General features: G+C 51.4%; 1 protein-coding gene across 5 annotated transcripts; it reads right to left on the reverse strand.

Moving 5' to 3' along the window:
- Nucleotides 1-311: 311 nt before the first annotated feature.
- WFDC1 (WAP four-disulfide core domain 1) lies at nt 312-23,149 on the reverse strand. Of its 5 annotated transcripts, none has more exons than XM_059667198.1 (7): nt 22,864-23,139; nt 13,446-13,629; nt 9,721-9,804; nt 8,600-8,737; nt 4,347-4,385; nt 3,094-3,164; nt 312-731 (listed from the first exon to the last, which is right to left on the reverse strand). In XM_059667198.1, the coding sequence occupies exons 1-6, from the start codon at nt 23,113-23,115 to the stop codon at nt 3,106-3,108; spliced, it is 756 nt and encodes a 251-aa protein (XP_059523181.1). In that variant the 5' UTR covers nt 23,116-23,139; the 3' UTR covers nt 312-731; nt 3,094-3,105. The 5 variants fall into 5 exon arrangements, with proteins under 5 accessions (XP_059523181.1, XP_059523180.1, XP_059523178.1 ...); XM_059667197.1 differs by having other exon boundaries at nt 4,347-4,388; nt 22,864-23,137; XM_059667195.1 differs by lacking the exons at nt 312-731; nt 3,094-3,164; nt 4,347-4,385 and adding an exon at nt 4,434-4,648 and having other exon boundaries at nt 22,864-23,145.
- Nucleotides 23,150-27,969: the final 4,820 nt, after the last annotated feature.

Raw genomic sequence — 27,969 nt, forward strand, 5'->3', positions numbered from 1 at the left:
GGCACCAGAGTTACCCTCTGCAGCACCTTGACACCTCACTTCATCTGACCTTCTTTCCTCCTTTCCCACTTCTCCACCTGCCGCCTGTTTTGCCCAGAAACTTCCATAATATGTCACTTTCACCAAATCCTCCTCCCAGGATCCAATTCAGAGGGATCTTAACTAAAACAGCCCACTTGTGGCCGGAAAGCAGGGCTGAGCTGACTCCCCAGCAACACCCACCCTCCCCCTCACCCCCAGAACCAGTGGCTTCAGCCCTGGTCCGATTTAAGACCATCCGGTGGGTAAGCTATGAATCAGGCATGAATAGGTAAGTTCACCTTCATTTTATGATGAGCAAATGTACTTGGAGAACGGGGCTATATTCTGAGACTCTGGGGGGGCTGGGTGCGTGCCCACCAGAGTCAGGCCTGGGCTAAGGCTGTAAATTACACGACACGGAACTCTGACTTAGAAGGAGCTTCGCACGTGCTCACAAGGCAGTGCCTGCTTCCCCGGTAGCATCTGTGGAGCTGTATTTCCAAGATGACAGAACAGGACCCGGCGCTGGTCAGAGGCTCCCACCGTCACCAAGCCAGGGAGGGCACTGGGGATGAGAGCTGGGTGTCCTGTCTCTTGGTATCTCTGGGGCTGTGCTCTGCTGAGCTGGGCATGACCTCTGAGGGTCAAAGCATTCTTATACCACTGTGTCCAAAGCTTAGCAGGAAGTGAGGAATGTTCTTTCAAATTAGCTGAAAGGGAAGCAAAGAAGAAAGGAATATGAGCCATTGCTTCGGCAATACGTGGGTCACAAATCTGTGTCATCCTCTTCCTCCTTCCCCACCGGACACCAGGAGGGCGCCAGTCTCTACTGAGACTAAATTCTTAACTCACTGTGATGTCCCTGCAGGTACCACCTTACTTAGTTCCTAACACCTCCCTCCCATCATTCCCATTTTATAGATGAGGAAACTGAGGCTGGAGAGTTGGAGTCATTGCCTAGGTCATGTGGTAGCAGAGCAAGAACGTAAAGCCACGTCTGTTGGCTCCTAAAAGCCATCCAAGCTGCCTCTCACGGTCTGTTCTTCCCCCCGGACCCCTGGCACGTGCACGTTTAAGGCTCACAGTCCGCGGTGGGTCAGACCCGCTGCAAGGACTGTTCCTGTCATCAGCAGGTAATAGACCTGCTGTGTCAGTCCCCACTGGCTCGAGATGTCCCAGGAGGTCTCACACCTGAACGTTCTGGAATCTGAAACCTGATGCCGTTCAAGGACATCCTGGGGAACCGCCGGCTTCCAAGGGCTTTGGTTGGCCATGTGTCGACATTGAGCTTTCACAGGGGATGGAGGGTATTTAGGTTTTACCCGCTAAGACCCCTCCAGCTGCTGGGATCCCATCACCCTTGTTCACCTGTGCCTGAGAGCAGAGCCTGTGCCTAACCATAACCTCCTCCGGGGCCGGCCTCCCCAGCACCATTCTGTTCCCACCTGTGCTTCCCTGTGGCTCCTCTAAGCCAGGGATTTCTAACCACTGTGCTGTGGCGCTCTGGGGGCCAGAAGAATTTTTAAAACATACAATACCTAACTGTTTAGGCCCAGGCCCTGACCACTTTTCCCTTAGATTGTCAAATGAAAAATGACTACAGCCCAGCCGGTGTGGCTCAGCGGTTGAGCACTGACCTATGAACCAAGAGGTCGCCAGTTCGATTCCTGATCAGGGCACATGCCCGGGTTGTGGGCTCGATCCCCAGTGGGGGCTGTGCAGGAGGCAGCCGATCAATGATTCCCTTTCATCAATGCTTCTATCTCTCCCTCTCCTTTCCTTTCTCTCTAAAAATCAATAAAACGTATATATATTTTTAAATGATTACAGCCAACACAACAATAACCATCAGGTGTGAATGAATCAAAATTACACCTGGTGTGTGTTTTTCTTTGTCAGATCGGCAAAAACATAATCTATTTTTGGTGTGCCGCGGAATTTTAGTGATGAGTGGATGTGTGCCCTGAGGTGAAAAAGGTTGTAAATCGCTGCTCTAAGCCAAGGTCTTTCCTACATCAGGACGTTTCTTCTTCCGGGTCTGTTTGCCTGGGTGCCCCTTCTCCAGGTCTTCCTATGGCAGCACCTCCTCATGTTGGCTCAGATGTCAGCTCCACCCCCAGCTTTCCGTAACCCCTGACCCCGTCTGAAGCAGCTCCCAGCCCAGGCTCGGCTATTCTGCACCACGTCGCCTGTCCGCTTCCTTCACACTACTCATTGCAGCCTGTCACTTTCCTGCTGACTTGCTTGTTGACTCGTTTAGTCTCCTACTAAAGGACGTAGGAGATGTACACCCCATGACAGCAGGAACTCTGCTCTCTTCACTGCGTCACCCCCACAGCTCCCAGCCCACTGCAGGTGCCGTGCGTGACTGTTGAGCACCTGAGTGCCTGGTACCTGCCTATCAGAGAGCTGGCCCTCGAAAGAATCGTGTGACAGAGGGAGGGACAGATGTCATGGGACAATGGAGGATTTGTCTGCCTGTTCATGGATGCATTAAGGCAAAGGACTGGAAAGGGGATGGAAAGGCAAGTTACAACCTAGTTGAGTCTTTGGATGTAGGTCTAGAGCAGTGGTTCTCAACCTTCCTGATGCCGCGACCCTTTAATACAGTTCCTCATGTTTTGGTGATCCCCAACCATAAAATTATTTTCGTTGCTACTTCACAACTGTCATTTTGCTACTGTTATGAATTGTCATGTAAATATCTGATATGCAGGATGTATTTTCATTGTTACCAATTGAACATAATTAAAGCATAGTGATTAATCACAAAAACAATATGTAATTATATATATGTTTTCCGATGGTCTTAGGCGACCCCTGTGAAAGGGTCGTTCGACCCCCAAAGGGGTCGCGACCCACAGGTTGAGAACCACTGCACTAGAGGGTATAGAAACGCCCACTCTAACAACACGAAAAGTTCTCATCTGTTCGCTTTGAAATTATAAGGGGGTTTACAATTCTACCCGCAGGTGAAGCCCCACTCTCACCCTCCCACCAGTCCACTCTGTGGTGGAAGCCACCTCGGATACACAACCCCCCACCCCCTTCCTGCCATCGACTCCCACTCACCCCGCCACTGCTTTATTGAACATGCCTCTGCTGTCCTTTCCCATGTTCCGCCACGTTCTTGGTGTCACCCTCTGCAAAAGAACAGGGCTCTGTCGGAACAGGCATGTCGATTCCCGCTCAAAGGCTCACCACTCACTGCTAAGTGAAGTCCAAATACATCCGCCTGGCCCTGTCTCCCCTTTTCCCACAAACGAGGTACACAGGCCCCCCCCCCCCACAGTCTCTCCCCTTCCCTCGCCAGGCCCCACCACCTGTGTGTCCTGGCCCCGCCCGCAATTCTGGCCTCATCTGCTGCCACTCTCCCCCTCACTTAGGCACTCCAGCTGCACTGATGGCTTAGTTGCTTCCAACCTCAAGATTTTCACACCTGTTGTTACTAAAAACCCACTTGGCTTATTGTTTGACTTTCCTGTTTGACATTAGCTGCATGATGGCAGGGACTGGCTGGCCTGTCATGTTCACAGATGTAACCCAACTTCCAGCACAAAATGAAGAATAGAATAAAGAATGAATAAGCAGAGAATGCTTGATAAATGCTTAATCATGATATGATAGATGCGTGGAATGATTAAATCAATTATTGGATGAAAAGATGGGTGGATGGATAAAGATAGATGGATGCATGATTGAATAAATTATTAAATGGATGATGAATGGATAGATGATTGAATTATTGGATGGATGGAGCAAGGGATAATTGAATGGAATGATGGTGTCAGCCACATTGTCCAATTCTGTGAATGAAGGTCTCTCCAATCCCAGGTTCTGATGTTTGATGTTTACCATGAAACCACATTTGCTATGAATGCCTCTCAACTCATACCTCCTCCGCGCCCCCTCCCCCATCAGACAACAGGTCTTTTAAGTTGTTTGCCAATCCTAGCTTCTATTTTGTCTTCTATGAGACATCCCTGAGCTGCTGCCCCAGTCCCTCTCAGTCACCAGTCTAGCGGCTTCTCCACCCTCCAGCCTGCAGCCTGAAATGGCTCCTGTCCATGTCCGATGCCACCTGGAGGACTGCCCAGGTTGGAGAGACTTTCAGAACAGACATATCTTGGCATCCCACCCCCTCAACCCCAGAGTGTCATCTGATGGCATAAGAGCACCTGGGGAGGGTATGGCCACTTCCCTTCTCAGCAGCTTCAGACTATAGTTCTCCTGAGAGTCCCTGGGCCTTTATTTTTCTTCTCCACCCAAGAATGATCATTGTCCTTTTTAGGACTCTGTAAAGCAAAAATGGTTTCTTCTCTTACCTGGATATTTTTTGTGAACTGTCTGTCTTCTGAGTGGCTCTTCTGGAAAACAAGTGAGAGGATTAAACGCCTTTCAGGAATTTTATCCGGCCCAAACTACTTTCATGTGAATTCTAAAGAATTGCTTGTGTTGTTCATTCTCATTCTATCGAGAGTGCGCAGTAGACTTAGCCAGAGGCTACATGGCTTTGGTATTGCAGCTGATCCAATGCAGAAGCAGATGTGAGAATCCAGCCTTCTTACTTCATATACAGAACTGTAAAAATGTAGAACCATACCATTCCTCTCACTGGTGTTTTTTTCTGTTGAAAAAAATGTTAATTTTTTAAAAAAATGTTACTTCTGTTTACTACATAATGAATTTATCATTGTTATTTTAATGAATTAATACATAAATGTTTTTAGTGTCCCAGCTTTAGTTTCTAATATGGGAAATATCACAGTCACACAGAGAAGTGCTCTGGGGAATCCTCATTATGTTTTCAGTATAAAGGGGTCCTGATCCCAATGATGATCTGGAAGCAAAATTTCAGCATATTGTTTAGCAAGTGTCCTTACAAAATATGTTCACATGGGGAGTAAATGGTATTGTTTTAGTCCTTTCAAAAGAGTTTCAAATGGCATTGCTGCAAATGACAAAGTAACTCGAGAATGAATCTTCACTTAACTGCTTCACCAATCCTCTCTGAGCCTCAGTTTTCTCACCTGGAAAAGGGCATAAAATCACTACCTCTTCAGTTGTTGTGAGGATAAAAAGAAATAATTTCATTTACAACACATATATGCAAATATTAGGAGGAACCATAGGAAATTGCCATTTTTGTGTGTTAAAAAGTTGTCAACTTTTGGCAAGTTCCTATGTCTCAAATGGCTTCTCCCTGTTGAGTGCCATTAACCCCACCTCTTCCCTCAGTCCCCACAGCAGGAAAACATTTGGGGGAGAGTGGACACCTGGTCAGAATACAATATTTCACATGCCAATGCCAATATTGGGCAGCTCACGTCTCCCCTGCAGCAGCTCAGCCATGTCTGACAGCTGCAACACTAACAGATCACATTTATGCACCTGAAATTCATACCATGTTATATGCTAACTAGAGGCCCAGTGCATGAAATTTGTGCGGGGGGGGGGGGGGGGCGGGGGGGACCCTCAGCCCAGCCTGCACTCTCTCCAATCCGGGACCCCTCAGGAAATATCCAACTGCTGGTTTAGGCCTGGGCCTAAACTGGCAGTCAGACATCCCTCTCACAATCCAGGACTACTGGCTCCTAACTGCTCACCTGCCTGCCTGCCTGGTCACCTCCAACTGCCCCCCCCCCCTGCCAACCTGGTCACCCCAAACTGCCCCCCACCAGCCTGGTTGCCCCTAACTGCCGCCCCTGCCAGCATGGTCACCCCTTACTGGCCCCCGTCCGCTGGCCTGGTTGCCCCCAACTGCCCCCATGCCAGCCTGGTCGCCCCTCACTGGCCCCCTGCAGGCCTAGTCACCCCCAAATGCCCCCCTGCTGGCCTGGTCGCACCACACAGCCTAGTGCTCAGTTGTTTGGTCATCCCTCACTATCCTCCCTGCCAGCCTGGTCGCCCTATGCAGCCTGCTGCTCAGTCATTTGGTCATCCCTCACTAACCCCCCTGCAGGCCTGGTGGCCTCACGCAGCCTGGTGCTCAGTTGTTTGGTCATCCCTCACTAACCCCCTTGCTGGCCTTGTCACCCCACTCAGCTTGTTTGGTCGTCCATTCAGTTGTTTCGGATGAGACTGCCCCTGGCTCTTTATATATATATATAGATTTTATCTCAATTAAAAAATCACCTTATGCCTAGCTGGACATTTTGTTTCCTTTTGTGCTATGGTCACCATCTGGGTGTTTGGGACCAGCACTGACAGCTATTGTACAGGCAACAGGGGCCAAGGGGGGCAACCCGCATGCTGGGGTGCAGAGCTTATCTGCAATCAGCCAGGGCCTAGGACCTTTTCCAGGCCCGAGGCGCTCTGAAACATTCCTGCTCCTCCCTCTCCTTGGGATGAGTTCTGGCTGGTCATGCCTGCTCCTGGCACAGTCGGCCAGCCACTGTCAGGGGGTCCACGGTACTATTTTTCTCACTTTCTGTTAGTCTAAAATATGTAGTTTTAAAAAAATAAAATAAAAGGCTTCTTCCTTGATCCGTCTGCTTCAACAGCGCCCCTCTCCCCTCTGAGACCTTTGCTCCAAGGAAAGTTGTTGGAATTCAGGGTGGTTTCAAACTCCCAAGAATTCTGGTTAAGTGACAATCCCCTGGGGCCAACGGTAGAAATTTCATTTGCATTCCTACCTGCAAGGCTCAGATCTTCCTGTGGAGGGGAGGACACACACACACACACACACACACACACGCACGCACACACACACACACGCACACACACACCACGGGCTTTGGAGCAGGTGAACAGGCTCCACAGTCCCTCTCTGCTCCTTGTTAGCTGTATGCACTGTCTGGGCAAGGTCTTGAACTTGTCCTCCCTTTTCCGTAAGACGGAGCGATAGCGGCATACGTTCCTTGAAGACCTACTATGTGTCAGGCGCTGCTCTAAGGGCCTTTCAGGTGCTCTCTCGTTCTAGCCTGTCACTACCCCATGAAGCAATTACCGTCATGACCATCACTAGCTCCTTTCACAGATGGAAAAACTGAGGCTAGGAAATGTTAGGTTCCTGCCCAAGGTCACCAGGGAAGAAAGCTGTAGGGTTCGAACCCATTTCAGTGGCTCTGAGCCGGCACTCTAAGCATACCTGACCCTGCCTTCTGGTTATACTCCTCCTGCAGGCTTGCGATAAAGCGTAAAGGCAGTGTCTCTGAGGCACTCCATCAACAGCAGGCATCATTTCATCGGTCTCTCTGCTTATCTGTGGCCTTGAAGTGGCTTTCATGTAACTGAATGAGCAAGATCAGGGGATGATAGAGGGGGAGTAGTTCCAGGCCTTTCCAGTTATGAAAAATGACATTACAGTCCAAAGGACTCCTGACCCACCCCGCAGCTCCTCTTGACAAAGGCTGCTTCTCTCGTACTCCAGCGTGTTCCTGCAGCTGGCCTGCTCTCGGGGTTTTGCGTTTGGTGGGCCACATGCCTCATCTTCCTAAGGTTTGATTTTGGCGCCTACAGATGCTGTTCTGTGCTTTGAAGCAAGAGGCATGGCCGCTTAACTCTTAAAGCCCATTTTACAGATAGGGAAAATGGGGCCTGGGAAGGTTCTACTATTTGGGACACACAGCAGTGAGGGGCCGGTGGCCACTGGAATCCCAGGCTGTCTAGCTGCAGAACCTGCCAGTAACCCAAAAAGCAAGTGGAATGTTGGAGAAATCACAATTATGCCTCATCGGTTCAATTTGTTTCAAAGCTCAGAATTCCAGTGATCAGGATTCTCAGAACAGTTCTAATGTCTCATAATTTTCTTATTTGCAATTATAATGATGCTAAATGTGCAATTGATTGAATGTGTATGTCTTTCTTGAAACACTTGAGAGAAATAAATTTCTCAAATGGCAGGGGGGAAAGCTTTGGCTGACCATGCACTCTGATGTGTTTTTTTGGCCAGTAGGGTCATTGTAGTTATCCTTGATCTTGACTCAGAGGGCAGAAGCGGGGACGTGGGCCTGGAGTACGTGGACTTGAAGCTCCAATGAGCTCTCCTTTGATAAGCTGCCCTACATCTCCCTGAAGTTCCAGATTCTTCGCTTGCCACACATTTCTTGCAAATCCACACCAAACCTCTCAACCTTACGTCTTGCGTGAGGCCCCCGTGGGTTTTAGGTACCACCATCCAGTCCTTCCACTCTTGGGAAAATTATGCAAACTAAAGTGATGCTATTCATACTCCTCACCACTTTATTTACTGCCTTCCTCCCCCAAAACAGACTAATTAAGCCACATTGAATGGTCCTAGCAGAAATTAAGGGTTCTCAGATCATTCAAAACATAGACACACAGGCGGATATAAAATATCCGACGTTTACTGAGGCTTTTATGTAGGACTTAAATGAACCCTCATGATAGCATGAAGTGGCCCCATTTTACAGACAAGGAGCCCGAGGCTCAGAGACTGAAGCACTTGACCCCAAGGTCACCCAGCGAGGAGGCGGCAGGGCTGGCTCGGGGCAAAGGATGGAAGATTTGAAAGGAGGAACAGAGTGGTAGGACAGAAAGAGCCCTTAGCCAGGCTCCAACAAGTGGGGGTTATAGGAGGGTGAGGTGGGGGCGGGGCTTGGGCACCCACACTCACCTGCTGGGCCCTGCTTGATGCACTGCCCGCGGTTGGGGATGCCCTTGGCCATGTCACCCGGGCTCAGGATGTGACACTCGTAGCCCGAGGGACAGAGGAGTGGCTCCGCCCCGTCCTCTGTGGTGCTGCAGGTCTCTGCTGTGGGAAGGACACATGCCAGGGTCTCAGGGGCGGCCCCTCCACGGAGGCAGTGAGCACAGTGAACATGTTATCCAGAGGGGCCACCTCTCAACTGTGCCCCCAGGTTCCAGGCTGAGCCTTGGGTCTCACTCACAGTGTCATATGAACATATGAACACATGCACACATACACACACAGGGAGCAGTTCAAAGTCACGTGATCCCAACCATGCCCTCAGATGCATAGTGCTGTGCAAACATATGTTCACTCACACACTCTGAAAAACATATGCTCATGCTTATAGTCACATGTGTACACACATATTCACACACAAAAATCCTGAAACATACACACACACTCACACATCACACACACATTTTCACCACCCCCACAAGTCCCAACACACATATATACACTACACATACAGCCACCCACACACATGTTCACATGCACACAAATCCTGCACACACACACATTCACATGTATAGTTACACACATTTACATGAACACAGACACACAAATATTCAGACATACACACCCAGTTTCTTTCACAGCTGTGTACTCTCATGGACACAGTGACACACACAGAAGTGTGCAGAATCACACGCACATGACATCCATGAAGGTACACCCTTGAACCCTACAGTTCTCTAGGCCCTGGGCCTGCACGTGGTTCTTTTTGGAAACTGCTCTCCACCCATCATCAGGAGGCAGCAAGCCCCTTATTGGGGTTTTAGGGATCTGTAAACCTGCCCCAAGCACCCTCCCTCTCAATTCTCCACCAGGAAGGAGGTCCCATTCCCAGGGAGAGTCAAACTCTATACTGTCCTGGGGATGTGAGAGCCTGGCCAAGCCCCACCCGCCCCCTCTGTGTTGGGGTCGGGGAGGCTCCAAGAGGTCTGAGTATTTGGGGGCAGGCAGCCTCTGTTATCAGTATTCTGGTGATTTGAGAAGGGGGATCCTGGCTATGACGTCAGGTCTGGGCTTGATCCTGTCGGTACCTTGTAACACCTCCTCAGGGCCATCCAGGAGCCAGCCGTTGCCACCAAGCCATCGAGGTTTCGGCTCTACCAGCCAATCTACAACTAACAAAGTAATACATGGTTAAACTGAGGCCCTCCTCAGGCAGCTGAGAAATGCCCCCGCCTCTGGGGGAGAAACAATGGTGGTTCTCCAGCATACACTTGCCCTTTCCTTTGAATGATAGAACTTTGAGTTTTGGCTGGCTACTGTGTGGCCAAGCTGGAGACTACATTTCCCAGCCTCTCTTGCAACTAGGTGTGGCCGTGTGACTGAGTTCTGGCCAATGGAATGTGAGCAGAAGTGATGATGTTCTAGTAATTTCTGGTCTTGCTCTTGCATCAACGCCTGTTTTCTCCCCTTTGTCTCCCTCTCCCTCTCCCCACAGGCTGGGAGCCACTTTGATCTTGTGGAGCAAAAAGATGGAGGGAACCTGGGTCCTTGGATGACTGGATCAGAGCCACCTGGCTGCCATGAACCATCTGTCTACCTCTGGCCTATTAACTGAGGGAGAAGTAAACGCCTCATAGGTTGGGCCCTGAGTTTATGGGTCTTTTTGTTACAGCAGCACAGCTTGTACCGGTACATTTTTAACCAGAAGAGTGACCCACTTAGTAGACTGGAAGGCCTTCAAAAATCTAAAGCAGGGGTTGAAAGCCCAAATACCTCCCGGAGGCAGATAGATGATACAAAGGAGAAAATCAGGCTCGGTCAGACAAACAGATATGGCAAACCTGAGAGTGTTTCTGCCTCAGTGGGTCAGCTGTTGGTCAGCTTCGGCCAGCCATTCCCAGTGTTTCCGGAGCTGATTTTTGTTTTAAGCTGTAAATCTAACTAATATAAATCTTCCGGGTTTTAAATGTTTGGCAACTAGTAATTAAAAAATTTTAAAACACTTTGGAGATCAAATGAAATTGGTCTGAGATTACACTTGCTTTTGACCTCTGCTTTACTCTGGGTCAGAAATATGACAAAATTAAAGAGGTTCATGTGCTGTCTAGCGCCTTTGAAAGTACATAGATGGGTATTGGTAAAAATGCTGGATCACCTCACAGCGTGGAAATGGAAACAGCAGGGGGAACAAACCAATAATTTGCAATTTCCAAACTAGAGGGGTGGCATGACGGCGTTCCACAGCCACTATTTCTAATCCTCTGGTTTTTCCCTCCTGCTTCCCACCACACACTAGAAAATGTTTTCGATGCCATCTTTTACCAATAGGAAATATATCAATACTTACTATTTGTATGCTCCTCTGCATTGGTCAAAGGTTTCTGAGCAGCAGGGAAGTGTACACATTTTGCTATACTTTTTGGAAAACTAAACTTGGTTAAGGCCTGCCCTCCATTTGCAGACTCCTAAAGGCCTGGAGGCCCACAGGCTCACCTCTCTGCTCCTTCACGGGAACTTCCTGGGGTCACCTGCTACATAAACTCCCTGTACCCCAGCCCTTATCTCAAGATTCGCTTTTGAAAATAGTCTCTCCCACCCCCGGGGAATGCAAGGAAGTGTGTAAGCTGCTTAGAATAGGGCCTGGTGCACTGCAAGTCATCTGCTCCTGTTAGATCATGGTTCTCAGTTCGAAGCAATTTTGTTCTCCACGGAACGTTTAGCAAAGTCTGGAGATATTTTTGGTTGTCACAATGTGGAGTGGGGGTAGTACTGGCCTCTAATGGATAGAGGCCAGGAATGCTGCTCAATATCCTACAATGCCCAGGTCAGCCCCCCAACACAACTTCGAGTAGAATTATCTAACCCCCCAGGAGTGCCAAGGGTGAGAAACCTTGTGTTAAATAGCATTCCCACTGTTATTATGACTAACTAATGTCTCTTTCTGCTGGCCAGTGAAAACTAGTCATTTTATTATTTTATGAATCATTGATTCATTGAATAACTTTTCGAGGCCCAGATGGTAGGGATATAACAGTGAATAAAATAGACCAAATTCTCCTTGTGGGGCTGATCTTCAAGTGGGGGAAACAGGCAATGAACACACAAACAAAACACAATATTCGGGGTGGACTATAAAGAAAACTGAAGCGGGTAAAGAGGGTAAGGGGAGGCTGGAGGAGGGATTGCCATGCAGAGAGGGGAATCTTCCCCGAGAAAGTGGCCACCTCTGGACAAGGATCTGAAGGAGAGGAGGGAGTGAGCCGTGTGGGTGTCTGGGGTTGGGATGTTTCAGGCAGTGAGGGGCCCTGTATATGGGCCCAGGTACTGAAGCAGGGGCCCCACAACCCTGCCCTCGGGGCCTAAGGCAGTGGGCACCTCACAGAAGACGGGCTGAAACTCTAGCTCTGTCCGCTGTATGACCTCTGCAGGTGGCTCGGCTGCTCTGAGCTTCAGTGTCTTCGGCTGTGAAATAGGGCTGACAACAGTCTCTGCACCTCCTGGGACTGTGTGAGCATACAACGAGATGATGGATGTGAAGGCCGCCAGGAATGTGAGGGACAGCTGTACGGCTGGTGCACTGCTAGCAGCAGCTGGCCTGGGCGGCAGTGAGGCTGGAATCCCTGTGCCCTGTCGCCATCCAAGGGAAGGGGCACCTTTTTTCACTTGCACACCTGGAGGGAAGCACCTTATGTGCTTCTCCTACCAGGAGGGGGCGCCATGTCGTCTTTCTTATAAAGGGCCTTGTAGGAGCCTCCTGGTCCTGAGTGCCTGCCCAGTCTCTGAACAAGAGGCAGTGCTCAGACGCTCCGGAGTCTGTAATTATGAGCATCTTTAAGGGCTGTGATCTCACTCCAAAGGAAAAAAAAAAAAAAAAAAAAGCCGTGGTCGCTCTTGCCTTGGCCTTGGGAGGAGAGGTTGGGGCTAACTCTGAGCCACTTTCAGTTATTAAAGCCCATGGCACCCTCAGGTGCAGTCCAAGCAGAACTGAGAGTGGAGACTTTACTGCCTCCATAACCAATTAGGGACCCTTTTTCTCCATCCAGAGGGAGGTAGCTGTCCATCCCTCACCCCCCCCCCCCTCAGTGTTCCCCACGGGCTCCCTCCCATCCTGTCCTAAACCTTCTCTCCAGAAGGAATCTGAAACTCCTTCCTTTCAATGATGAATCTCTGGGAACTGTTTCTCCCAACGGGATTCTCCTTAAGATTACACATGTTATGGCTGACCTGCTCCTAGCCCTGCTGGGGCCCGAGCGCTTCCGAATGATCGATCAGGCTTGTGCCATAAGCTGCCCTTTCTCATTTCAGTCTCGTTCTATGTGTGTTTGGGGGTGGGGGGTGGGCGGGGGCGGGGAGGGTCTAAGGAGGCCCCCAGCTAACCCGTGAATTTGAACCCGGGAGTCTGCATCCCCTGCCTCTGTGGGCACACCCCACGTGGACGGCTGAAGTCCCAGATCTCCGTCTCAAATGCCCCCAGGGCCAGGCATCGTGAGTGAAAGGACCTGGAGGGTCCGTGGAGAACTGGAGGCCCCCTAGCCACCTATGGGCACATGAGGCCCTAATGAGAAATCTCCCCCATCCTCAGGAGGGGTCATTTCCCCTGGAGCGCGCGTTTCCTGGGCTGGAGCTCCCCGAGGGCAGCTTGGAGCTGGCTCCCTGAGCCGCAATCTTCCCGTTTCACAGATGGGCCCGCCCCCCTGCGTCCCTCCCAGCCCAGACCTCTGCGCAGGGTGTGGCGGGGCAGTTCACCTGGGTCCCCCGCCCCCTCCCTTGCCCACCCGCCGCCTCCCCATTTCCCCAGCCCCGGAGCGCCTACCGGGAGGGGGCGGCATGGCCTCCAGGCAGGCGTAGGCGCAGCCGTTGTAGCAGCAGCGCTGGCGCTGCCGGCACTGGGAGTCGGCTTGGCAGGGCTCCGCCTCGCAGGCTCCAGGGGGCAGCGAGCGCGGGGGCGGCGGGCAGCGGTCCGCGCGGGGCTGCCGGGGGCTGTCCGCTTCCGCGGCCTGCGGGGAGAGGGCAGTGTCAATGGTGCCCAGGGCTGCTTGGAACTGTGCGCAGTGGGCAAGTCGCTGGGCCTCTCTGAGTTTCTGAGTCTTCTTGTAAACACAGCAGAAGCAGCCTGGGCGGTTTGCTCTGAGGATTAACAGATGTTTCTCTTTGTAATTGCCCCCAACGGAGAGGAGGGCAAGCCCATCAGCAGCAGAAAGGATAAACGAATGTGAGCAGTTTGTATGTTAGGCATCGATCCTAATATATATACACATATACATCACATACACTTTATACATCTATAACAATAGAAGCGTAATATGCTAATTAGACCGGACAGCCGAACGACCTTACCAACGTCCTTCCGGAAGTTAGGACAGTGGCCACTTTGTGGTTGGTAACTGGGAGAGCACGGGGGTCCCTGGAGGCTGGCCCTTGCTTCTTGCTGGTTCACTTGGTGGTGATTTGTGGAGTTGGCCGCACGATTCTTTGGCCTTTTGGTATTATGTTTCAGTAAGTCAATGAGACACAGTACCCAACATATAGGACATGCAGGCACGTGACTAATAAAAGAAGCATGCTAGAGGGGAGGTTGGGGGAGTTTGTCACACCAGGCAATTCACCCTGGGCCTCTCTGACCCCATCCATACCAGGAACACTGTCCTGCTTCTGGATTTGAAAGTGGGGTGTGTGGAGGGCAGATCTTATACATCCCTACACACACACACACACACACACACACACACACACAGTTAGATATAGAACAGGTTCATTGAGAAGAAACATGCTGGCTTGCCCTGCCCACTGGCCTATCCAAAACTGCTCCTGTCATCTCAATTCCTATTTATAAATCCACTCGTTCCCCTGCACACATATTTCAAAATCCCACCCCCTGTGCTGTCCAAGTCAATAATGCCTGTCTGCAGACTGGAGTAGTATGTAGCCGTCAAAACCTACGTCTAACCTGCTTATGAACGATCAACAAGACATTACGGTTCGTGAAGAAATTAAGGTAAAGAACAGTTTGTTTGCTATGCACCCTAACTGTTTTCAAATATACATATGCACACATGCAATATGTATATATTTGTACTAGAGGCCTGTTGCACAAAATTTGTGCACAGGTAGGGTCCCTAGGCCTGGCCGGTGATCAGGGTCGATCGGTGCCTTCTGGCTGCTGGCCAAGGCCTTCCTTGGTTCCGTGCCGCCCCCTGGTGGTCAGCACACATCATAGAGAGCAATCAAACTCCCGGTCTCCCGGTTGAACTCCTGAGGGGACACTTTGCATATTAGCCTTTTATATATATAGATAGGCCTGGAATATTTTTTTGGAAGGATATACAAGAATACACAAGAAACTGTTAGCAAGGATTGCCTTTGGAGAAAAGAATTAGGTTCTGAAGCCAGGAGAGATTTCTCCTCATTGCTCGCTATTTTATTATGTATATAGCTAGTGCAAAAGAGTTTTGCCATGCCCGTTATATTTTTCAATTTAAAGAAGACAATTAAACATTTAGAAGTGCATACGAAGAATTTTTAATGACAGGAAAAACACTTATGATATGTTAGTGAAAAAGAAAAGGAGAGAGCAGACAAGACACAAAATGGCATATGCCTTCTGATCTCAACTACAAAGACAGAAGGTCAAGGATACGGAAACATCCTTCCCACCCAGCTATTGCGGTGGCGGCAAACTCCATGCGCTACTCCTAATGTCCTGTAGAGGGCGTCAGGCCACCGAGAATAGGTCCCCAGCAGGCTCATTTTGGAATGGGTGTAATTACAAGGTCTAGTGTTTTTCAAACTTCTTCCCAGGACCCCTCACCGCCACCCCCACCCCCACCCCCGCCCCCCTCCACCTCCTTCCACTCTCCAAAGAGCCTGGACAGGGTGGGTCTCTGGTCCCCACCCCAGCTTCACCCAGAGAATTCATCTTTTCTTCCTAATATAGGTTATCAACTTTGTGAAAAGTAAAAAAGAGCACAAAGCCAACATGTGCAGGTAAGGAATGGAAGGCTTCAGGAGATTGGTGGTTCTTCCCCAAAACAAAGGGAAGATGGGAGCATGGAACTGCTGTCTCCTGGTTCAGCCTTTTCCCTGTGCCCTGCTCAGCCCAGGCCCCCGGATTCCCAGTGTCATTGCGAATAATTCCCAAGCTGCAAGCAGCAGGCATAATCCTGCACCATTCGCTCTTGATTCATTTTCTTCAGAATTAACGACATTGGACTCATGTTGGGTTCCCGCCTTTTAAATCCTAATCAAATGTGACAACTGCCCCGGCCTCCTTCCGAGGGTGACGGGAGTGCCCATGCCTGGTCTGGAGGAGCCGGTGGGTTTTTCCACGTAGCCTGTTTTTATATCAAGCCTCGTTTACGAAACTTAACGGAAATTGGAAATAAGAAATGAAATACTTTTCACCCACTTTCGACACCTGCCAGGCAAGTACTCCCCTAATGGCACCCCCAACAGAAGGGGTGTGGAGAGATCAATTTTAGATGTGCCGCTGCTCTCAGAGGAAAGTTCAAACGTTTCACGGAATTTGGAGAGAACAAAAGAGATAAGCGCCTTAGAAGTCAAATCTCCCCGAGTTATTTAGATGGTGCCTTGGAGACAACAGATGGCGGTGGGCGATAAAGGACTGATTTCCCCAAGGGCCCAGATTAAAGGATGAAATGCTTGGGAAAATATTTCATGTTCTGCAAGGTGATACTCAAAGATGGTCCTAAACAAAGGATGTCCCCTGGAGTTCTGAGAAAGAATGGACTTTTATCAAAGAAATAAATAGATCACCCTTCAATGGCTTCCCAGCCCACAGGGGAGGGCGGGTGTCAAAGGGCTAAAGGCCAAAGTCCTTGGGATAAAGATCAGACCTGAGCTGCCCCCAACCCTTCCACGTCTCTGTCCTCCCTCCCACCACTCTGCCCTTGCTCATTCCTGTCCAGTGGCCTGGCCTCCGTGAGGCCCCTGGCACACGATAAGCCCAGGCCACAGCTGGGGCTTTGCCTGGGCCGGGCCTCTCACCCAAGATGCCCGCCTGGCCCTGGCCTTTAAGCAGCTCCAAACCCCTGGTCACCATGGGAGCACTGTGTTTGACAGACGCATCAGTTTCTTGTTTTTCTCCCCTTACACAGGACTTCGTTTTGTTCCCACCTGTGTCCCAGGTACCTACACTCTCTGCAGCCCCAGCCCGCCCACCCCTCCACTGCCACTGAGTCTGAATAAAATAATGGCAGGTCAAACCCCTCCGGTCAAATAGCTGACAACATCCTTCATGAAAACCCCAGAGGAACCTGGGATCTTGATCTGTTATTTCCGTTCCCGCTAAGGGGCTGCACAGCAGGTCTATTATCCAGCAGCTGCGGCACACATTTCCAGCGGGCGCTTCCAGTGCTGCCTTCCTCGGATATGAATGACTCTCGTAAGGTCAGTGGCCTGGTGGCCACTTTCCCCTCCCTGGGGAGAGGGGCTTGGAGGCCTCTGTAGATGTGCGAAGCCATTCTGCTGCTATTAGGCAAGCAGGTTCGGGAAATGTCAGTTCTGGCTGCGTTGGTGGGAAGCCCAGTTCTGCTAGTCTAAGTCTGATTCCCGGATACACAGCCAAAGGAGGCTGGATAAATAGATAATGGCACGTCTGGACCTCGGAACACCGTAGAAGCCTTGGAAAAGGGGACCCAGATCTACCATATTAACACACGCACCATCTATGTTCAATGACAAACACAAGGTACAAAACAGCACGAATAAGCCAGACACAATTCCATGCACCACATGATTCCCTTTATACGAAATGTCTCAGACAGACAAATGCAGAGAGACAGAAAGCAGATGGGTGGTTGCCAGGAGAGTGGGGAGTGACTGCTTAACGGGCCTGGGATCTCCTTTTGGGGTGATGGAAATGTCTTGGAACTAGACAGAGGTAGTGACTGTCCTCAATGCCAGTGAATTATTCATTTTAAAATGGTTATGTGAATCTTATCCTAATGAAAATCTCTAAAACACAATACGAGTAAAATCCTATTAAGAAAAAAAGTGTGTGTGTGGAGTATCACGGCGTCATTAAAGTCTAGGCCAACACACCCTAAAATGTCAACAGAGCTTATGTCAGAGGGAGAGTTTAAGTTATTTTTACTTATTTAGGACAGTCTGTCTGTATTTCTTTACAATAAACATCATTTTTGTAATCAGGAAAAAATTTGAAGCCATTTCCATTTAAGGAGAAAGAATCCAATCTCCAGACCCCTCCCAGCTTACCCGAGTCCCCACCCCATCCACTCCATTCGCAAGAGCTTTCCCTTTCTTTGGAATGTTCCGGCAACTTAACGGTCCGGGCCAATAAAAGTGCACCCCAGGACTCGTTTGTGTGGTACAGGAAGAAGGCCAATGTTCCTCTAAGCATTATTCACTCTTCCTTAGGAATTTGGACGTCAAAGATCTAAAAATATGTCTCTCCCTAGAACAGAGGACATAGGGTTCCGTGTGCACTGGCGAATGCCATTTCCGGATGCCCTGGGACCTCAGCACTGGGCTCTGAGAGCAGGGTCTGGTGCACGGCGACAGGGACTTCCTGGGAGAGGTGCCCCAAAACTAGGGCCTCACACCGGGGACCAGCCCAGCTCATGCAGCTGCGAGCAAGGCTGCACACTCGACCAATCCCTTTGGTGCCCGCTGAGCCCTGCTGTGCATGCACCTGGATGTCTTTTAGAACTTTCCATCCCTTCTATCCTGTTCTGGAAGGATTTCATGTAATTTATTGATTCCTTTCATGGTAACGTCATAGTTCCCAGGCCAACGACGTGCCAGGCACGGGGCTGGGAACAGGGAGAGCTGAGCTGAACCCGATGATGCTGTTCTTGCCTTCATGTGCCTCGGCTCCAGGACAAGTGTCAAACACCAAGCAAAACACCACCGATGAAGCGAACTGACTGCTTTTCTTGGTCATCTGCCAAAGCGGCGCATGAAAACTAAACCGAGCCACAAGGGAGAGAAGGACCAGCTCGGGAAGCCTGAGGGATGCGCACGGGCTGCCAGGTCCTGCAGGGCTTTTGTGCTCGTCACCAAAGGCTGTTATCATGGATGCAAAAAGGCAATAGACAGCCCCAGTTCAGGGAAGACGCCCGCCTAGGACGTGACCACCCACCCTAAACCGCTTTGCAGCTCCGGATGGACAAGCGCAAAGGGCTCCCCGGGAGCAGGATGCATGACAAAGGGGTCTCCCTTGCTCCTGGCTGCTGCAGCCCCTCACGATCCCCTCCACTGGGCAGGGTGCAGACTGCACAGCTACTTGCCGCTGCCCTGGATGGGAGCTTAGGGACAAAACAGACCCACAGCACAGCCACATGCTGGGATCACCGGGCCAGCCGGTCCGCGGGCTGACATGGCAGTGGCAACGGGCCCCACCTCGTAGATGCATTGAGAGAATCCTGCAAGTTAATGCATGGCCAGCGCTTGGCCTGACGCACAGGAAATGGTCAGGAAAGAACTGTTCTTATGAGGTTCATTAAATGCCAGGAAAGAAGCCCCAAACACCAGCTCCCCACGACTGACCCTGAGCTCCCGGAAAAGGCCACTAGGCTACTTACAAACATTCCACTCTGTCTTATCTTGCCTCATAAACATTTGGTTCTGCGTTGTGTTTTGTTTTATTTTGAATAGTGCAGACGTGGAGAGGGTGGCTCTTTGCCAGGCACGGAGCTCAAGGCTCTCCGTCGTCTTCTCCTTGGACCGCACAGCAGGCGCTCCAGTGCCGCCGGGGAGGAAACTGAGGCCCAGGGGGGAGAAGCCTCCTCCTCACAGGCCTCCCTAGGGGTCCTGTGGGAATAGAAGGCACGCCGTCCCTTCTGGCACTGAGCCCCGGGCCGTAACGTACACAGTGTTCAGGAAACTCCTTGGGCCCGTTGCCCACTCTGCCAAGGGACAGGCTTTGAGAAGGTGAGAGAGGGCGCCTGCGGCAGGGGGCAGACGGCCAACAGTTGGTCAGCGTCAACAGCCAGCTCTCAAGTGCAGCCTTTGCTGGTGTCCGTGGGCTGAGACTCCCAGCGAGGCAGGCTTCTAGCCACCTACGGAGGGTGCGGAATGCGGAGAAGCAATAGTTCCTCAATATCTACTGTTTCCCCCATACGGATACCATCGACATAAGCAATCTTGAGAGCAGAGGGAGTAGTGAGAGGTGGTGGAATACGTAGGGAGTGATCCATTTCTAATGAGGGCTTCCTTCCTTTTTACAATTTAAATCACATGATTTACTCTTTAGTAAGGGCCCTGTTTAACTCTCCAAGTGGGTCCAACCTGGCTTCAGCGTGCTGCTGGACCCTGGCCTCGCCCCACCTTGACTTGCCCTCAGGGCTGAAGGTCTGACTGAGCTTGGGGTGGGAGCAGCGGGGCCACATGGGAAAGTCCTGTCTCTGAGTGTGTGGGGTCTGCTTCCTAGGACCTTTAACTTCCTTACTGAACATTTGCTTGGGAGTTAGAATCAGAATGAAAAGGGGCCTGGAAGCCATTTGGTCCTCTGCCTTCATTTCCCGGGCAACGGCCTGAGGCTCAGAGAGGGGCAGTGAGTAGCCCAAGGCTGCACAGCCTGTTAGAGACTCTGCTGAGCTGAATTCCTGGGCCAGGACCCTTTCCAGCCTCCCTATCCTCTGAGCCACAAGCCAACAGGCTGTCGTTCCCCAGGGGCTTGCTCTGAGGCAGTTCTTGTGCGAACCTCTCCTGCCTCAGCACTGGGCGCCGGGGAGGGTGCTGGTGCTGGTGCTGGTGCTGGTGCTGGTGCTCACCAGGGAGCCTTCCAGCCCAGCGAGGGGCACACTTCAGTGCTTGCTCCTGACAAATGATGACTAGAAGCAACCGACTCAGTTTCTGAGGCCCACCCAGGCCTGTGTGGGGTTTTTTAAAACTGATTTTTAGAGAGATAGAAAGGGGGGCGGGGAATCGATGTAAGAGAGAAACATCAATTGGTTGCCTCTCGTATACACCCCAACCAGGGATCAAACCCGCAGCCTAGGTGCCCTGAATCGAACCCGCAACCTTTTGGTGTACAGGATGATGCTCCAGCCAACTGAACCAGCTGGCCAGGGCCAGGCCTGTGTTTTTAAAGAGACTACCCCATCCCCTGAGTACATCATCCTCAACACCCCCAGACCTGCCATTCCTCCCCGTGAGATGTCTGCTCCTTGGACACCCCACAACTAGGTGGAGATAAGACCAGGTGAAGCATCAGAAATCTTTCCGTGGTACCAAGTGCTAATACCTAGGACGATGCAATCATCCTTTAGGCCAGCAAAAAGCGCGGATCAGTAAGACCCGAGAGGGTCCCTCTCCCTCCTTCCACACACAGCCCTCTCCTATAGGAAGGACCCCCCTCAGGGCTCTGAGACACCAGTTCTGCCCCCAACCCTCAGCCCACATTGACTCTTCTTCCAGGAATGGCCTTTCTCAACTTTTTTGTTTTTCCTTTCTCCAAATTCTTTTTTAAAAAATATATATTTTTATTGATTTCAGAGAGGAAGGGAGAAAGGGAGAGATAGAAACATCAATGATGAGAGAGAATCATTGATTGGCTGCCTCCTGCATGCTCCACATTGGGAATTGAGCTTGCAACTTGGGCACGTGCCCTGACCAGGAATCGAATCATGACCTTCTGGTTCATAGGTCGATGCTCAACCGCTGAGCCACACCAGCCAAGCTCTCCAAATTCTTAATAACTCTTCAAGATCTGGCCAGGGTCTCACCTCCTCCAGGAAGCCTTCTGTGACTATACCATCTCACATGAGCTTTTCTTCTTCCAAACACCTACCATCATTTCAGCCACTACTACTTTTTTTCCACTCCCAGTGACCTCCTGCATGGCCTATAGAATGTAAGCCCTGGAGGCTGAGATCAGCCTCAATATAGTTTAGTACACCCCATAGTACCTAGGTTCATTAAACAGCCTTTCTCCCATGTCTCTACCTGGCAAACTCCTATTCATCCTTCAAAGCCCCAGATTGAATGCCCTCAACCCTGGAAAATTCTCCCTGACTCTCCTGAGGCAGAGCTGCATAAGTTCTCCTGTGCTTCCGTTGTATTTGCCCATAATTTCCCACAAGAATGTATTGGGCACCAACTTAATGACAGCCACCTGGCAAGGCATCAGGAACTATACTAAATGAGAGAGAATTAGACTGTACCCTAAGGAACCTATATCCCACCTGGGGAGGCAAGCATCAACTGATTTCACCATTATTTAATTAAATGTCACCCACATGCACTGACCACTTGCTATGTGCTCCGTAAGCACTTTATGCATATTGAGTCATTTGATGCTCACACATATGCTGGGTGCTGGTGTTATCTCCTTGACGCTTCTATGCTTCTGTGCTTCGGGGTGGGGAGGATCTAAAAATGCACCTTCCTCCCCATCCCACCCTCTCTCCTTCCTGCTTTCTATTTCCCCTCAGCACTTGTCACCAAACTCACTATGTTTTCCTTTTATTTCTCACTCATTTGTGCCTCTTCTACTCTAACATGGATTCCTGAAGACAGGGATCTGATGTCTGGATCCCCACAGCCAAGGACAGTGCCTGGTAAACAGTGGTGAGCAAACAGGTTTGTTGAAAGAAACATATCATTCTGTCTTTTTTAAATGAGCCGATGAGATCATTGGTGCTCAGAGAGGCCAAACAATCTGCCTGACGTCACACAGCTGGTGCACAGCAGAGCCCGAGTTCAAACCCAGACACCTGGCTCCAGGGCACATGCTTCTTGTCACTTGTTATGCCATGCCATCCCTTTGTTCTGCCATCACCTGTCACCTGACTGCCTCCCCCACTTGCCTATGCTGCCCTGACGGGTGGGAGCTGGTATTGCCGTCTTGTACCCACTGGACCCCCCACAGTGCCTGGCCCAGAGCAGTTTCCAGTAAACGTTTACTGAATGAGTAAATACCTGCATGAACGCATGCGTACATTGCATACAACTTTGGTTATTGCTGGCTGAGAGACAGCTTTAAGTCCTTGGACCCCGGGGCTGCTTGTCAGGAGAAAGTATACTCATTAGGCAAAAGCACATCACAGGCCCCTTGCGCACTTTTGATGTTCTCTTTGCGTCTTTGCTGCCAGGCAAGGAGCCTTTTGAAGACGTGAGTTCCATCTGCCCACCGCCCGACTTTGATGAAGAAAGACACCTGCCCTGCCTGTGTTTGGGGGAGCGCTGACAGAACCAACAGCGTCTGGGGAGGGCCCATCTCCTCCCGGTCTCCCCATCCAGGCACTTACGTGGGGTTTCTCAGCCAGCCTCGCATGCAATGCCCGTTTCCAAACGTTCTTGGCAGAGCTGGCTTCAAGGAGCAGCAGCAACGAGCACAGGGCCCAGATGACCTTCCTTCTGCTGCTGCCCATCCTGCAGCTGGTGGAGGGGTTTCTTTCCAGATGTTCAGAGAAGAGGGCCCCCTTGCCAGGTGGGCCCGTTAAATGGGGAGCAGGAGTGTGCATGGTCTGCCAGACTCTCTTAGCTCCCCCTCCGATCATTTGTCCACGCCCAGCACATGCCTCCACCCCCAGCCCCACCCCCCAGGGGTGGCCCGCCGCCTGGTTATTTTTAGCTTGCCCTATAACATCTGGCCCCAGAGACTCCAACCAGGCAGTTCAGATGGCAGTGGTCAGCTAGCCAGCAGCAGGAGGAGGCACACTCCCCCCCCTCCCCCCACTGACTGGCTTGGAGACGTGGCTGGGAGTGGTGCTGTCACTCTGGAATATGAGCACTTCCTTGACGTCTGGGGCGGTCTCTCCCAGAGGTGGTATGCTGGCTCAGAGGAGAGAGGGCTGGGGCGGGTGGGGGCGGGCACACAGAGAAAGCAGCCCAGTAGGATGGGTGGGGATTCCAGCTGCTACCTCATCCAAACGTTGAGCTGGGCTGACAAACTCTGTCTGCCCAGAGAAGCTTCTTTGGAAGACATTGCAGAATCGGGGCTGGCTGATGACTCATGCCCTTGAACCTGGGGGTCCTCCTCTCCGATGTGGGCATGTGAGCAGTGACCGTGTGTTTCTTGGGAGAATTCAGTGAAACTGCGTGTGAAGCGTTCCACATACATCCCCAGTGCGCCGTCATGTCAGCGCGTATGTGTTCTATACAGGGATCAATATTTCACAAGCCTTATATTCCGTCCCCTGTTCACAGCAACCCCAAGACAGGTACTGTTTTGATTCCCAAGTCACAGATGGGAGGCAGCTGTCTAATACTTGCCCGAGGTCAGGCAGATAGCAGAGCTGGGGCTCACCCCCAGCCCCGTCTGACCACCACGACACACCACCCGGGGAAGTGGAAGGGACCCAAGCTCCAGACTTAGATGCACCTGGGCCAGGTCCCGCTCAGCTTCTGTCTGCGATGCTGGGACATCCTCTTCGGCCGCTGCCTCTCAGTTCTTTCACTGGGCACTAGTGTGTGGTCATGTGTGACGGGCAGTAGGAAGCTCATGCACCCCGGAGTGGGGGGTTGGCTCTACAAGGTCAAGTATCTGTGCCTTATCGCCTGCACCCCTGCGCCTTCCACAGGGCCTGGCCCGCATCAGCACTCAGTAATCACTGACTAGATGCACTGGCTTTCCTCGGTGCATGGCATGGCACAGGGCGTGGAATACAGTAGGTGCCCAATAAATGTTCTTCAATTGAGATGTCAGTTCTGCAGCAGTAGTTGGACCACACGGACCCAGGTGCCAAGCAGTGACCCATCAGTTAATTTCTTGCAAACATTAACTTATAAAAATGAGCCTTCCAAGTTCTGAGGACAGCAAGGGTGACTTCTCCAGGAACACGGCAGCACTACAGGTTTGATGTGGAAAATGAGAAAGCTCTGAGAGGAGACATGAACACCCCAGGACGCCCCTGAACAAATTTACCAATTTACCGGGGAACGCAGCCACTTTCCTCTGATCAGGGACCAGTGGGATCGGGTCAGCCAGCCAGCCTGGGTTCCCAGCAGGGGCCAAATGGGCAGCCCCGGCCTGGGGCCCAGCACGATTTCAGGGCCAAGCTTCAGGGCCAGCAGCTCCTCCCAGGTTCCTGCCAGGCCTCAGAACCACATGTTCCCAGGAGCAGAGGTCCCTTTTATCTGAGCTCTGGTGACCTGGGCTTGATCCCAAGCTGTCCTCCCGTGAATGTGGCTTCCTGCAGACCTGTGGGCGAGGTTTCCTCTGGGAAAGCCTGGGGCTGGCGAGGCCTTTCATCTCCTCCGCCCTGGGGGCCTGCTGGTGAGGCCTGCCTGCTGGGGTCTGACAGCTGCTGCCTGCCCAAGGGTCTCGCCCTCTGAAAGGGGAGGAAACGTCTCCTTGAAAAACGTAAAGGGCACAATGCTTAGGGCTTCACTCCATGGAGCAGAGGACATGGCTCAGTTACAGGTCCTGAGAATAAAGCCTGGCCCTCCACTCCTGATAAAACTCCCCACCTGGTCGCTAAGGTTTTATGCTCCTTCCCCAGGAAGGCGAATCATTTTCTCCCATGGTGCTCTAGGAAAGGGGCAGGGTGGCATCGATTCATACTTCACACTAAGGTGTGAATGACTTCCAGCAGAAAGAAACATACAGACAAAAGAAGGAGGACCAGAGTACACTCATTTATTCGTTCATTCCAACATTTGAATGCCTACTATGTGCAAGGCCTGGAGATACCAGAGAGCAAAAGCAGGCCCAGCCTCTGCACTGATGGGGCTTCAAACATGTTTAATAAATATTTAGATGGCAGTTTTTCGGTGCCAGGCACAGTTTTGAGTGCTTTAAAAATATTCACTTATCTAACCTATCACAACTCTGTTAGGTAGATACTCTTATTACCCTATTTCACAGACAGGGAAACTGAGGGTCAGAGCGATGAACACCTGCCCAACTGCATAGCTGATAATTGGCAGAGCTGGGATTCAAACCCAGACCTCCGTTTTCAGAACCTGTGCTCAAAGTCATCACACCATGAGTCCACAGGGCAGCTGAGTTCCAACAAGGACATAGAAGGGGGAGTGGACCTAGTCAGGAGGGCCAACAGACCAGGGTGGAACACCCCACTGTGGGGGAGTGTGAGGGAGGCAGGCCCACTAACCCTAGGTATGGGTCTTACTCAAGTGGCTCGGTAGCACCGCCATCCAAACTGAGCCACTTCTTTTTACAGGCCCTCCGGCCTGGACTCCTTCCTCCATTACAAAATATTACACAATATTTTTAAAGGATCGATTATAGTTCATCGATAAAAAGACAAAATTAAGCCTGGCCAGTGTGGTTCAGTGGTTGAGCGTCTACTGCTGAACCAGGAGGTCACGGTTCGATTCCTGGTCAGGGCACATGCCCCGGTTGTGGGCTCGATCCCTAACAGGGGGCGTGCAGGAGGCAGCCAATCAACAATTCTTTCTCATCATTGATGCTTCTCTCTCTCCCTCTCCCTTCCTCTCTGAAATCAATTTTTTTAAAAAGTAAGACTGAGGCAGAATAGTAAGAAGCCAGGAAAATTCGTCGGCAAGTGGAATGAGGAAACTGAGACAGACGGCTGAACAATTTACAGCCACAGACAGAGGGTCTGCAGGGCGGGAAGCCCCGGTGCCCTGCCCCGCGGGGTGGCCTCCCCCGCCCCCTCCAGCATATCGCTGCTCGAGAGACTTGGACCTCCTGACTTTCCTCCCAGACATGTCATCGAGGCCTCAGTTGTATTTCAGCTCCAGGCTCAGAAAAGCAGCAAAACCAAATGGCAACTTACTAGCAGGACCTCCTGCCTGGCACTGACAGTCAGTGGAGCCCAGGACCCTGAAAGGACACGCCCGGGACACCTGAGGAATATTCTATTGAAATTTCCCCCAAGTTCCCAGCCTTTAAAACCCCTCACCAAAAGGCAACAAAGGACCTGTGCTCCATCTCCCTCCAGGGAGCAGCCTGAGCCGTTCCCGCCCCCTCTCTGCCCCCACAGGCATGCATCTCCTAAACTCCGAGGGCCCCACAAGACTGGCAACCAGGGGAGCGCTGGGCAGCAGGCTCAGCCCTGACCCTGTCTCCAAGGCCCACTTTTCTCTGACTTTCCTCCTCCTTGGCTCACTTCTGTTACTGTACTTTTATTTCTCAGTGAGCCCAAGCAGCCCTGCCCAGGCTCTCTCCTGTTGCTTCCCAGTGGTCGGCAAACGGCGGCTCGCGAGCCACATGCGGCTCTTTGGCCCCTTGAGTGTGGCTCTTCCACAAAATACCACGTGCGGGCGCGCACGTACAGTGTGATTGAAACTTCGTGGCCCATGCGCAGAAGTTGGTATTTTGTGGAAGAGCCACACTCAAGGGGCCAAAGAGCCGCATGTGGCTCGCGAGCCGCCGTTTGCCGACCACTGTTCTATCCTAAGCCCTTCCTTGTTCCACTGTCCACTTCCTTGTTACGCTCTAATAATCGGACTCTCAAATAACCTGGACTTGCATTGTGAAAATTGTTCCTGCATGAAGAACCCACACACCACCACAGGCCCTAGGCAGACCCGCTAAGGGCCAAGCCTCCTTTCTGGTGATAAAACAAGCTGAATTATGTTTTTTCTTCTTATTTTAAGAGAAATAAAAACACTTTCCGGAGCCCCTAAAAGTCTTGGGCACTGTGCCTGCTGTGCCTGTGGGAGAAGACAGCTCTGGGTCCAGCACTGCTGTGTGACTTTAGGCAAGCCTTTGCACTCTCTGAGCCAAGAAGCTGGGCGGGAGGTATTGACTAAATGGACAGATGAGCCTTCTGGGCACACGGGAGGTGCCGTTCTCTGCAGTTCCCTCCTCCCTGTGTCCTCTGGAGGAGCAGGAAAGGCTGGTGGGAAAGGCCCTCGCGTTGCACAATCAGCCTTCAGAACCGCAGCCCAGCTCTGCTCCAGGCGGTGAATGAAAACAGATGTCTCCGGGTCGCCTTGTTCTTGGAAAGCCAGACTCTGACCTCAGTTCACCCCGTCATCCAATCACTGACCTCCCTCCACACAGTGTCCGGCTCTCCCTTAATTCATAGTTGATGTCCTCCCAGCCAGGGGACTCCCAGCTTCTCTCTCTGATTCCCAGTTACAAGCCCAGTGAGACTGCAGGCCTGCTCCTGCCCTGACCAGCCCAGGCCAAATGCCTGGGAAACTGACGTCTCAGCTCTGACCAAGTGACTGACCTCCAGGGTGGAAAGGTCAGGTTTGAAGGTTACGTGGCTCTTCTCCCAGCTGAGGCCCCACCCTGTCAGCAGACAGCAGCTGGGCCAGGACTTGAATGGGCTTCTCTTGTTTTTTTCTCTCCAGGATTCGGACCCACCTCCAAAGTAGGGCTTGCAACTAGGCCACTCATTTTTGTTTTTCCTCCCACAGCAAATCTGATTGTGAAATCCTCCCTGTTCCACCTCCGAAGCTGATAACCTTACTTG

The sequence above is a fragment of the Myotis daubentonii genome, chromosome 15 (assembly GCF_963259705.1).
Source record: "Myotis daubentonii chromosome 15, mMyoDau2.1, whole genome shotgun sequence".
In the NCBI taxonomy this organism is placed as follows: Eukaryota; Metazoa; Chordata; class Mammalia; order Chiroptera; family Vespertilionidae; genus Myotis; species Myotis daubentonii.